The sequence below is a fragment of the Quercus lobata genome, chromosome 5 (genome assembly GCF_001633185.2).
Source record: "Quercus lobata isolate SW786 chromosome 5, ValleyOak3.0 Primary Assembly, whole genome shotgun sequence".
NCBI lineage: Eukaryota > Viridiplantae > Streptophyta > Magnoliopsida > Fagales > Fagaceae > Quercus > Quercus lobata.
The window spans coordinates 52790171-52802960 of NC_044908.1; the positions used below are offsets into that span (position 1 = coordinate 52790171).

Genomic DNA, 12790 nt, shown 5'->3' on the forward strand with positions numbered 1-12790 from the left:
CTTAAACTACAACCAAGTTTATAGCCAAAATTTGTCCTAAAAGAAAAATGAGGGGAAATTGGAGTGCTAAGAGTAAAGGCATACAAATATTGAGAAATAATAATAGAATGTGTAAAAAATAAATTATAAATAAAATATATAAAAATATATCCAATTACATACAAAAAATTTAATTATATATCAAATAAAACTTTTAAGGCCAAAAAAAAAAAAAATAAATAAATAAAAACAAAACCCATCAAGGCAGCAATACAAGATGACTAAGGCAGAAACTAGACCAAAAGCTCCTCAAGGCAATGCTAAGTTATACCAATGTAAAAAACCTATAAATATCAATTATTGGTCCATAGTGCTATAGCTGCAGAGCTCCAAAATATACTCATTCTAACAAAGGTACCAAAACCAAAACCGAATAAAGATCAACATATCCATGCAAACCACAAAATTCATAAAACCTAGATTAAAAGTACCCATACCCATGTTCATAAGATGAATGGCTCAAATCAAAAATGAAAGACTCGTCAACATCCAAAAATATGTAGGGTGCTCTCGATGTTACTAAACCAATTACTTCTTGTCTTCCTTCTCAGCCTCTGCTGCTTTCTTCTGCCTGGCACCAACATGACGGACGTTCATCCGCTCAAGACGGAGTTTGTCATATGCCTTGAATGATTTCATTTCTTCAGTAACCTTCACAAGCTCCACAGATGGCTTCTCACGTACAATGGGCAAGTATGGGCCTTGGACCTGTGTGGCAGATGCAAGTTCCTCAGGTGCAGAATCACCAGCCTGCAAGAAATGTGAGAAAATGAGACATCAGTGAACACAATTACATAATTAAGCATACATTTGTGCAATAAATGCAGTTCAGACATTAAAACAAACCTTAAATTTGCCAACACGCCTTGGGAAGACAACCAATTTGGCCTTAAATGTCTTCAGCCTCTGCACATTAACCTGAAGACCCTCCAAAGAACGATTCCTTCTGCGATGATCAACTGCAATCCCAATGGACTGTGCATACTTCTTGGGAATACCTGCAGCCTGTTTATAAAAGAATATTGGGGATTAAGCTGTTATACCATAACACATAACAGGATATGATACCAGCAGAAGCTTACAAGTTACAGCAAACAAAAGATACAGCCCATCTTATAGACAAGCAAGAATTGCATGAATGGGCTTTGCTTACATATTGCTTAAATACCGTAAACAATGATGCTAGGGAAATTTCTAGTTTTTTTTAAATGTACTACAAAATGATGTGTCATCTTTTAAACATACACCAAAAAAAAAATTTTTTTTTTTTTTTTTTTGGTATTTTTATTGATGTGGCACCAATTACATAAGTTGCCATGTCAGATTATAAGCCTTTTGTAATAAAATTAGTGGTACTTGTAGCATTCTCCTACTATTATTTAGGAGAGAAAGAAGACAGGAATCAGCCTTATGTCCAGTTCTGAGAGAGCAGCCATTTATCCTTGAATATTTTTAAAATACCATTTTCTAGAAATAGTTATCGAAATTCAGAAAATCTGCACTGTGAAAAAAAAAAAAAAAAACATATGATTCATATGGTGCTTCCCAACATCAAGGAGAACTTCAAAAAATAAAAGTTAATACAAAACTATGACTTTCCTACCATATAGACAAGTAGTAAAAAAAACACAGAATTCACAAGTCAGCATTCTGGAAGGAAAACTTTAACAGAAGTACAAGGATGACATAAAAGCACCCCACCTTTAATTCTTCCAAAGAAAAGCCCCTCCCAGATCTCACTTTCATATTGTACTTCAGTGTCTGCCCATGTACAATAGGACGGAGTTTTCCAGTAGTTGGGCGGGGGAAAATTTTGACAGCCTTCTTCTGGCGAGCTAGGAATGATTTAACATATTGGTCAGTCAAAATTATTTGGCATCAAATGGGAGGGTGGATCATGTATGTGTGTATTAACCATCAAAAATTGTAGCAATTCAGGACCAAAATAGGGAAAACCCAAATGGGAGAAATTACAATACCCACCAATTCTTCTTCTCTCTTTCCGAGCTGGTTGATTGAACCATGTCTTTACGTAGTTCTGCCAATGCTTTTTAAAATGCCCATTAGGGATAACATTGTTGTGCTTCACCATTTCTTACCTGTAAATAAATTCAAATTATGTACAAATTGAATTACAAAAAAGTGAGCAAGGAAAAGCTTAGATACAGAGCAAGCCACAAATTGAATGCACCCAACAAAAAAAATACATCTCTTTAAAAAAATAAAAACTCACACAAATAAAGATCTCTTTTTTGTTTATCACTGCTTAATCTAAACATGCTTTTGACAGTCACTAAAATCTAATAAACCATGTTCTTTTAATAATATCCTCTCTCTTTTTTCTTTTTCTTTTTTAATATATTCTCCTACATTTAAAAAAAAAAAAAAAAAAAAAAAAAAAAAAAAAAACCATTTTTCATCAAAGAATAAACATACCCACCGTCACCAGAAGCCAATCTAATTCTCTAGTTTCTCAAACTTACAGCAAAATCATATCCACTATGCTCTATTGTCTAATATTCTATGCCGTGGTATAGATGAACAAAAAACAAATGCAAAATGTTACAACTGGTTCTATCTATCTACCTCAAAATCAATCTAATATAAATAAAACCAGATGCAAATCAATATATATATATACACCTTACATGCTACACAAACAAAGATAAGAGTGAACTCAGAAGAGAAAGGGAAAAGAGAGGAAAGAGTATCAGAGAGAGAGAGAGTCTTACCAGTGGGAGATGGCGGTGGCGTGGGGTGTGGGTTTGGTCTGAAGGTGAGCGGCGGCTTAGAGAGAAGAAGGTTTTTGGTACTATGGGATATTATGGGGTTAACGAATGTACTTCTACTTGTGTCTGTGGACTTTGTTTTTGTCCCTTTCTTTACTTTCTTCCTTGTAACTTTGCCCTTTGTTTTTGTTTTTTTTTTTTTTTTTTTTTGTTATGTTGGGATGGCCAATTTCCCCTCTCCTCTTTTGGGGCCTATTATATTCCCCACTATTTCATTTTAATAAATTATATTTACCTTAAAAAAATAAAGAAAGAAAATTGTAGTTGGGTAGGGTTTTATGTTTTAGTCTTTTTACACTTAAAAGATTTTTTTTTTTTTTTTTTTTTTGGGGCAATAAGACCTTTTAGTTAAAGTTCAATTCAACCTTGCAGCTTTTTTTTTTTTTCCTTTTTGGGTTAAACAAGCATATATATATATATATATATATATATATATATATATTAAAACAAACTAAGGAACCACAAGCCTGTTACAAACATGGTCGGCTTTATCACTAGCAAAGAGATATTCCATCACAGGTGGTGAGTTATACAAAATATGGTGGTCTGAATGAAGATCAACCCGAATCCTAGTTAACTATCAGCACACTTATTCGCCTCCCTATAAACATGCGCCACAATGTAGTTAAGGAACGTCTTCATCAAGTTCCTGTAGTTAGATAATAAAGGTTCAAGGCTAAGGTTAACCACAGAAAAATTAGAAAGTAAATAAACAAGGAATTCAGCATCCATATCCACACAAATGTTTTCTAGGTTACGTTGTTTGGCCAAAAAAAACCCATCTTTGATGGCCCATAGTTTAGCCAGGATACTTGAAGTGTTCCCCAGCTTCCTCAAATAAACCGAAATCCAATCCCCATTGCTGCATCTAAGCACAGCCCCTCCTTCAGCCTTCTTCGGGTTTCCCAAAACCAAGCCATTTGAGTTTAACTTCACCCATCCCACTTGGGGTTTTTTCTAAGTCACCTGGGCTAGAACTCTTCTCGGCTTTTTGGGATTTTCAAGAACAATTGCAAAGAACTCAGCACCTTTTTTAATGTAGTGAGCAGTGACATTAGGATCAATTCTACCATCACAGAATATAATCTTGTTCCTTTGGAGCCAGATTAGCCAAAGTGCTTGAGGGAAGAGCATTTTCCAAGGAATACAAGGTTGAGGATAAAACTCAGACAAGCTGTAATTTCTCTTTAGCCATTCCAGGAGGGGAAGATCATAAAAAGCCTTATTTGTACTCGAAATGCCCAATTCTGTCCACACTCTTTTAGTGCCAGGGCAATCTCGTAGGGCATGGATGGTAGATTTAGTTGTATTGCCACACAATTCACAAGTCCTACAAAGGTTAAAACCCCTTGAACCAAGCACTTCACGAGTAGGAATGCTATTTTGAGATGAGAGCCACACACAAAAAAAAAAAAGAAAAAAGAAAAAAAAAGGATCCTCGATGCAGTGTTAGCATCCCAAACCCACCTACAAGGATGAGTATCGAGGTTCAAAGGATTTAAACCTTTTGCAAGGAGATATGCAGACTTTAGGGAGAAGGAACCATCATTTGAGAAAGCCCAAATAAGCCTATCTTTATGATCTGGACAAGAAGCTAAAGGTATACCTTGTATGTCATTAATAATGTTTGTTGGAAGATTGAAGGAAATCCCATTGGGGTTAGTTAGGAACATCTTCACTGACATATTTTTTTCTCCCTTGGTAAGGGGTCCCTCAATCTGCTTCCTTAAGGGACTTGATGGGAGCCAAAAATCATCCCATAAGCCCACCTCTTCCCCATTGGCAATTGCCCATTTCAAACCTTTGTTGAAGATAATTCCCCCTTTGTTGTAGGCAGCCCAAATTTTTGAAGTAGGGAGGCTTCTACCACCTTCTCTAAGTCTCGTGACAGTTAAATATTTGCTTATTAGCATTTGTGCCCAAGGGCAGTTTGGGCTTGAAGCAATTCTCCAACATAGTTTTGCCAATAAAGCAGCATTCCTAGCCTTAACCTTGCAACTTCATTTTCAGTGTTTTGAATCTCAAATTTATTCAATTCAGTATTCCTATTTGGTCTTTGTTGAAATTACGTCAGAATTTTACCATTAATGGCCATGGAATTTTGTTTTCTTTTTTCAAAGTTTTTTTAATTAAAAAATATAAAAAAAAAAAACAAAAAAAAAACAATTTTTTTTTCCAAAAAAAAAAAACTAAATTTATTTTATTTTCATCAAGCACAATCGTCCTAAACCTAAACTAACTGAAAAATTTTGCTTGCGTGCATGTGGGTTTTTAACCGAAAAAGACTTTCCATGATATCGTGGATGGCAGTGAGAGAGACACCATTGCTATCTTTTGGATTGCCTGAATTTCTTGATGGTGATAAACTTTCTCCAATTGGTTGGGGACTAGATTTTAATTTGCCAAGAGCAATAGCCTGTAGTTGTCTTCTCTGATCTTTTCTATTAGATCTCATTTCTATTTTTATTTTATATTTTTCAAAATACATATTTTTATTAATTTCTCATATCTTTTAATTGGGAAAGTTTTTAAAAATCAAAACTACATTATTTTGGGGTCATTAATAATGTAATTCTAACAGAGAGGTGACTGAATTAAATAAATTTTAAACTTTAAAAAATTTGAATTGAACAAAAAGTGAAGTTACAAGACTAAATTAAATTTTAGACCAGTTTCTCCAAAAAAAAAAAAAAAAAAAAAAAAACGCATGACAAACAAATTTAAGAAGATATAATTTAAATTTTAAGAAGACTGTTAAATTATAACAAGGATTTTTCTTAAAAAAGAAGATAGGAATATGCTAGCAGAGGGTGAAAGAGATTGTATTTAATTTGTATGGTGGCTGCGGCTGGCCAAAACTACAATTTCACATTTCCTGTTGTTCAACCCTTAATATATACTTCTGGCATTGTACTTGTATATAATGGTGTGTGTACTTTTCAATTTGATCTTTCGTGTTGGTTAATTTTGATTAAATGTGTTATGTTCAGAATCAAATGTTTAGAATTGGTGTTTTCAACTTATTTCATTTACATTTAGTATAGGTTTCTAATTTAATGTTTTATATTAATTAAGGTGAAATATTTGAAAGATTGCATTTAAATGATGGCAAGGATGCTGAAATACTCGTGCAATCTTTAACAGTGTTTGTTCATTCAGTTCTCATTTACATACAAGAGCATGTTATTGTCAAGGGAAAGGATAATGGTGCACTCCAAATGTTCTTTCTTCTGCTACTGCATAAGATGTCTCCTTGGGCAAGTAACTTTGAGTACTAAGCTTTTACAATTAAAATCCTTATGGTTTGGTCAAGTTATTTGGTAGGTTGAAACTCTTTGTTCACTAAATGAGTAAGGGGACCCTTAATTCCTATTATCTTATATTCTTATGTATAATCAATCTCTTCCAATCAGAAAAAGGAATACTTTGTAGAGCTTTACTCCTGATTTTTTGCATTCAAATTTTATCATACAATGAGTTCCAGTTAGTTCAATTGATAAAGATTCACTAACTGAGTAAGGGGACCCTTAATTCCTATTATCTTATATTCTTATGTATAATCAATCTCTTCCAATCAGAAAAAGGAATACTTTGTAGAGCTTTACTCATGATTTTTGCACTCAAATTTTATCGTATAATGAGTTCCAGTTAGTTCAACTGATAAAATCTCTAATGGTTGAATAAAAGATTTGGGGTTTAATCTCTGTTTACTCCAAAAATCGATTGGTGTCTTGATTTGATAATAATGAACACAATTATCAACAACGGGCACCATAGGTTGAAAATCTATTTAAAAAAAATTATCATACAAATTGGTATTTTATACGGTGTGAGTTCTACCACTAAATAAGTGAATGAGCTTCTTTTATTTATATATATATATATATATATATATTTATATAATAGATTGTAAACTAGCTAAGATGAATCGAGAATGTCGAGTATTAAAAATTTAGGACTATTTATTTAATTTTATTTTCAATATGAATTGAATTCAAGCTTATTAACAAACTAGATAATAGTTAAAGCTGAGTATATTTTGTTGTCAAACAAATTTGAGCTCTTTTTATTTTTTTTATTTTTTTTTATTATTATAATGAGAACAACAACAAATTTAAGCTTGTTTGTAAACAATTTGATTAACTTATTATTTTTCTAGGGATTATTACTATTTTTCTAATTATATCAAATAAGTTTGTAGAGGAATAGAAGGTGTTGTCAAATTTATCATAACAAATTACATAAAAGCTATAACATGCATTTCATTTATTCAAAGAATACGTTAATGTTGACATATATGACGTAACCTCAATAAAAAAATTAAAAATTAAAAATGTTGGCACGTTACAAAAAATTACTGTATTTTTAAGGTAATGAATGAATGATTTTAGGTGGGTAGCATTGAAGATGGTTCTAAGGGGTTTTATATATATATATATATATATAGAGAGAGAGAGAGAGAGAGAGAGAGAGAGAGAGAGAGAGAGAGAGAGAGAGAGAGAGAGAGAGAGAGAAGAAGAGAGAGAGAGAGAGAGAGAGAGAGAGTTAGTATGTAGGTACGTATCTTCCCCTAAATTTTATTAAAAACTTAAATTTTTTTTTTTTTTTAAATCTTAGTTTGAATATGACATCCCCAAGCTCCAACTGACTTATAGAGAAGCAGTTTACTTTTATCTAGTACACTAACTCTATATATTAAGAGGATTCAGAAAATGTCAAAAATACTCCTAATCTAATTATATAATCCTTATTCTTAAAAAATAAAAATAAAAAACTATCAATGAAACTTTTTTCCTAAAAATTAGCACACTCTCTATTTAAATATATCTTACGAACATTTGATACATTTTTTTTTTTTTTTTTTTTTTTTATAAAAACTAGCACACATTCAAATCTTAAATTTTAGTTTGTTAAAATCTCCTTCTTGTATAACCTCACTAACAATTGAAAAATTACATTAAACTCAAAACAAAGAAAAAAACTTTATTACGCGTGCAGAATGCGTGTGATGAAACTTATATATATTATACTAACAATGACATGGATTAGGATTATATATATATATATATATATATATATATAGTACTTGAGTCTCTCTTTTTCTTTTTTTTTTTGGATTTAGTATCATAATATTTAAAAGTGAAATAGATATAGTATTCTAATTCTTAGGATCTTAATCTAAGTGAGTTTTTTTTTTTTTCATTTCTTTTTTTAATTAGTTATTTGTATGTTAGTTAGTTGCAATACGAATGGAAGAAGCTATATGAAATTACTTTTTTAACATGTTTGTGTTTTTTTTTAAGCAAACCTATTTGTGTTTTTTAAATTTAAAATTACTTAATTAAAAAATAGGAGTTTTTTTTTTTAGAGAGTTTATATTTTGAGAGAGATATTTTAGTATGCAAAATAAAGAAACCCAACAAAGCATCTGAGCATCATCTCATTAGTAATATAGAGGTATAGGCAACTCTCATAGTAACCCCAAAGTCTATCTCTTCTTCTCTGTGTAATCGATTCGGAAATCTTGAGGTTGCGACTCATCATCACTCATGGATTCTTCCATAGATTCTCATTCTCTGTTGCAGCCATCATGCGAAGTCAAACGCAAACGCTCAATCACTACTATGAACGATCTACCCGATGGTGTATTGATGGAAATTCTGGTTCTTCTGTCGTTACCATCTGTGGTGTTACGTTGCAAGTGGGTATCAAAACGCTGGTTTTCTCTAATCTCCACTCCTCATTTTGCTCGACGCTTTGTTACACAACACCCACATGTACACCACCCCTTAAGCCTGATCTTCTACTACCCTGATTGCTGCTCAAACCGACGTCTCCTCGTAACAACTAATTCTGAGACTGAGACTGAATCTGAATTGGAATTAAAACCTCTGGCTGCTTATCTACACAATATATGTGATCCTAATACTAGTTCGCTTCGAGCTTCTTGTAATGACTTGCTGTTATGGTGCGACAGAGCTGAACAAGTGGTGCAGCATTGTCCTCCAATCACCATGGTCTTTTACTCTATCATCAATCCATTCACTAGGCAATGTCTCGAACTCCCTCCGCGTCTAGTTCCTCATCTTCATAGTCGTTCATTGGGCCTACGGGTTGGGATCATCTGCAGCTATGACTACAATAATGATAACCAACTCAGTTCTAGTTTCAGGGTAGTGCTCATTCCTTGGTCAAGAACCAAGTTTACCACACAATTTAATGTACACATTTTCTCTTCCGACACCGGAGAATGGAGTGACTCTGTGGTTTTGTGTCCTCCCAACCTGGACGGATTTAAATTGTCTCTCACCCCTTTACCCACTATCCCTTATAAAGGTTTTCTTTTTTGGTCCATTGATGGTGCCCGTCTTTTCGGGTTTGATCCTTACAACAGCACATGTTGCTGTGTGATTGAGAAGCCTGTACAATTGGAGCAATTCCAAGAAATTGATTGCCTTGGACTGTGTCGCGGCTGCCTGAGGATATCTCAGGTCTCAAAGTACCCTTATCGTAATGAGCATCCCTGTTTACGCGTTTGGGAACTCATAGACTTTGACAAAGATGGTAATAATAATGGAGGCGGAGCAGGAGGCAAATGGTGTTTGAAGCACGAGCTGTATTTCAACCAAATGGTTTCAGAAAAATCTCCCTGGCTCGCACAATATCTAACCCGGATTTTTCCTTTAGTCTCAGTGCTAGCTTTTCATCCCAATGATGCGGATATCATGTATTTAACGATTCAATCGAAGGTTGTCTTATGCAACTTGCAGAGCAGAACCCTGGAAGTCTTTTGTCATGTTCCTCAGAGCGGCCTTGGTCATCATTTTATTCACCATGCCTTAACCTTTGTGCTACCATCTTGGCCAACTCCCCTCCCTTTTACAGAAACAGGATGGCATTGCTGACTACCCCCCAATAGTAATTAATGTTATGCTGCTTTTGGGTTTCGGTATTATGGTTTCGATTTGCCTCTTTATTATGTTGCACAATGCTGTTGTTGCAAAATTTTCTAAATCCTGTTACTTTTTTTGGTTACTTTTATTTATCAAAATTTATCCTTTAATGTAATCTTTTGGTTTTGTTCATTTTTACTACTCCTGCTATCTATTGCACCATTACTTCCATAATTATGCTAAATGCCCTGCCTAATTGTTTGAGTTAATTTCTTAGGATCCTATGAATGCTCCTTGCATTATGCTCATCATTTGAGAACAAACAAGATTATTTTAATTTGTTAGCATTTTTTGGAGCAAAATGAGCCTAGTAAAGCTTGACAAAATGGATCAACAAAATAGTCTCCATGGCGTTGGCACTACATGGACCTGCAATAACTGTTGAGAATGTTGCAGAGGTTTTCCTGCCAAGGCAGGTCCTTACTCCTGAAATTTCCTCTCATTTATATTATAAAATTACATGCTTTACTTAGAAGTGAGCAATTTCTAAAGTATTTGAACCATGCTATGGGAGAAAGATATTACGCCCTCCTTTTAGCACCATTATTTGAGTAAGTTATGCAGCACATAGGATCGTTTGGGTAACATTAAAACTATTCTGAAAAGTTGGCCAAAATTGATATGAATAATGTTTTTTTTATAAGAGGCAAATGACTTTTTACTAGATGGAAAATATCTTAGGTAAACCGTCTTATGCCTTGGAATATTGATTTTCCTAATCTAGTTTTGATGCCTTGGTATGTTAAATTTCCAAGTTTGATATACAAAAACTTTCCCCTTGCAGGGGCGGCAAAGCAATTGTAGTAATTTATTTCAAGCCTAGGTATACAATAAATTATTATCCTTCAGGTTTAGTAAACTTTTTTACTTTCATTTTCTTTTCTTGCTATTCACATTGACAGTTCTATCTCAGAATAATCTTTAAATTTTTCTTGGAAATTTATAATTTGTTCTGTAATTTTAGGGGCTGGTTGATAACTCTTAATTCTTGACAGAGCATTATTGTCTGTCATGTTATTGATGAGAATTCCTTCATACCAAGCCTAGGTATACAATAAATGATGTAATTCAAACTCTTTTCTTAATGTGAAACAAGTTATATATTAAAAGAAGAGAGAAAAAAAATACTAGAGGAGCCCATCCTATCTGCTTCACAAGAACCAAAACAAAGAGGGGAATAGAAGTGATGGGGATGGTTCCTTCTCGATTACATGAGGAACCCAACAAGCAAGCGTGCTATAGAGTTGCCCTCGCAAAGAACTGGAGAAAAGACCAAAATGGAAATTGAGAAACTAAAATTCTTAGTCTTCAATCAGTGGGATAATGAGCCAAAGTGGACAATTAGCAGAGCTGTAAATTGGGTGAATTACCCAAGAAGCATCCACTTCAAAAACAACCTTTCTGATAAGTCTCGGGTAATAGCACTTATAAAAGATAATTTTGGTTGTATATGAGGCAACCAACCTCCTGAACGAGGGAGAAAGGAAGAGAATTAAGATTAATTTCTGCTTGCCTCTTACTTCTTTCCTTGCTGTATTTAAATACAGCTTCTGATAGCAATTACAAATGATTACTAGATAATTCAAATAGCCGTAACAACTGGCTAAACAATATCCTAATACAATCAACTCAATCTCCTAAATAATAGAGAACCAACCTAATCACAACAAACTTAATCTCCTAAATAATAGGAATTCTTATTGCAATCAAATTGAACTAAAAGAACATAACAGAGCAGATATTTGAATCCTCAGCAACTTGGTAACTTCAGCTGCGTGACTTCAATTGTATCATCCACGTGGTTTGGCTGTTCTAGCTTTGTCTGGGACATAACACTTTCGTAGTCCAAGTTCTCTAGCTTTATTGACAACTAGAAGAGTTTCATTTGATTCAGTCCATATTGCTTCTCTAGCAAGATCAAAAGAAGTCCATGCCAAAAGAATTTTACCTGAGTGGTCACGGCACAAGGTAGCTTGGCAAGTGTGGTTGTCTCGGACAACAACATCAAAGTTTCTCTTGAGGAAAGGAAGGGTAGGGGGGCACCATGTACATGAATAGAATTCATTGGTGACACCATATCTCATGCTTGAAGATGTTGGTTGTAAACTTTGTTGATCTCACCTCTCAGATGATAGGGGTTGATGCATAGCTGTTCTCTTGTAGCTTTGTTCCTAAGCATCCAGATTTGATCACAACAGATTGATGCAAATAAAACTAGCTTGTGAGCCTCCTGCGCTATGAGGTTGAGTGAAATTTTTACATTGAGAACAAATAATGGTAAAATGGTAAGTAGGATAAAACAAAAGGTGAAACTAATATTTGAATGACAAAAGTTGTGAATATAGTTAAAGAAATAGGGTAAAATATTATTTTGATTTATAAACTTTATCAAAAGTTCATTTTTCATCCCTAAGCTTTAAATTTTTTTTTCATCCCTCAACTTTGTAAAGAGTTTTTTTTTTTTTTTTTTTTTTTTTTTTTTTTTTTTTTTTTTTTTTTTAGTTTAGAAACAAAAATAGAGAAGAGAAAAAAAAAATCAATAATTTAGGGATGAATATGTTCTTTTCTAAAGTTTAAAGATAGAAAGTGAAACATTTTCAATAATTTTGGGATGAAAAACAATTTTTTTAAAGTTTAGGGACAACTAGTAAAGTTAAGTACTAAAATAATATTTTACCCAAGAAATAATATTACAAGAACAAGGAAATAAAAATTACAACAGACGCAAAGAACATGGCCACAAAAAAGATGAAATAATTTCTGTGGGGTTAGAGAATTTGTGATCCCGGTCCACTTTACATTAGGGCCCAAGGCCCGAGCCGAGGAGAGACGTTGTTGAGGACGTACAACGAAAGTCCAAATGGCCTAGAGGTGTAGCCGAGGACGATCCTGTCCTTGGTATCCCAAAACTTAGAAGGAAAGAATGACACGCCATCAAAGGCAGCCCCTAGAGCGCTCCCAGAAGAAAGGGAGAGTACAGTGTAGGAGCAGTTCAAGAGAAAGGCTACC

General features: G+C 33.7%; 2 protein-coding genes and 1 long non-coding RNA gene across 3 annotated transcripts; 1 reads left to right on the forward strand and 2 right to left on the reverse strand.

Annotated features, from left to right (window-relative positions):
- Nucleotides 1-304: 304 nt before the first annotated feature.
- LOC115988500 (60S ribosomal protein L13-1) lies at nucleotides 305-2922 on the reverse strand. Its single transcript, XM_031112075.1, has 5 exons — nucleotides 2772-2922; nucleotides 2023-2138; nucleotides 1741-1874; nucleotides 886-1044; nucleotides 305-789 (listed from the first exon to the last, which is right to left on the reverse strand). Exons 2-5 carry the CDS (start codon nucleotides 2129-2131, stop codon nucleotides 568-570), a joined length of 624 nt encoding a protein of 207 aa, XP_030967935.1. The 5' UTR covers nucleotides 2132-2138; nucleotides 2772-2922; the 3' UTR covers nucleotides 305-567.
- A 5455-nt stretch (nucleotides 2923-8377) lies between these two features.
- Nucleotides 8378-9733, forward strand: LOC115990672. Its single transcript, XM_031114481.1, has one exon. The coding sequence runs from the start codon at nucleotides 8378-8380 to the stop codon at nucleotides 9731-9733; it is 1356 nt and encodes a 451-aa protein (XP_030970341.1).
- Nucleotides 9734-11269: 1536 nt separating this feature from the next.
- LOC115988396 lies at nucleotides 11270-11990 on the reverse strand. Its single transcript, XR_004091466.1, has 2 exons — nucleotides 11730-11990; nucleotides 11270-11651 (listed from the first exon to the last, which is right to left on the reverse strand). It is a non-coding gene; the product is annotated as an uncharacterized LOC115988396 (long non-coding RNA).
- Nucleotides 11991-12790: the final 800 nt, after the last annotated feature.

Coding starts and splice junctions, on each gene's coding strand:
- LOC115988500 (XM_031112075.1), bottom strand. CDS start 2,131: ATGGTGAAGCACAACAATGTTATCCCTAATGGGCATTTTAAAAAGCAT. Junction 1,875..2,022: donor GAAAGAGAGAAGAAGAATTG/GTGGGTATTGTA, acceptor AATCATTCCTAG/CTCGCCAGAAGAAGGCTGTC. Junction 1,045..1,740: donor TTTCTTTGGAAGAATTAAAG/GTGGGGTGCTTT, acceptor TTTTATAAACAG/GCTGCAGGTATTCCCAAGAA.
- LOC115990672 (XM_031114481.1), top strand. CDS start 8,378: ATGGATTCTTCCATAGATTCTCATTCTCTGTTGCAGCCATCATGCGAA.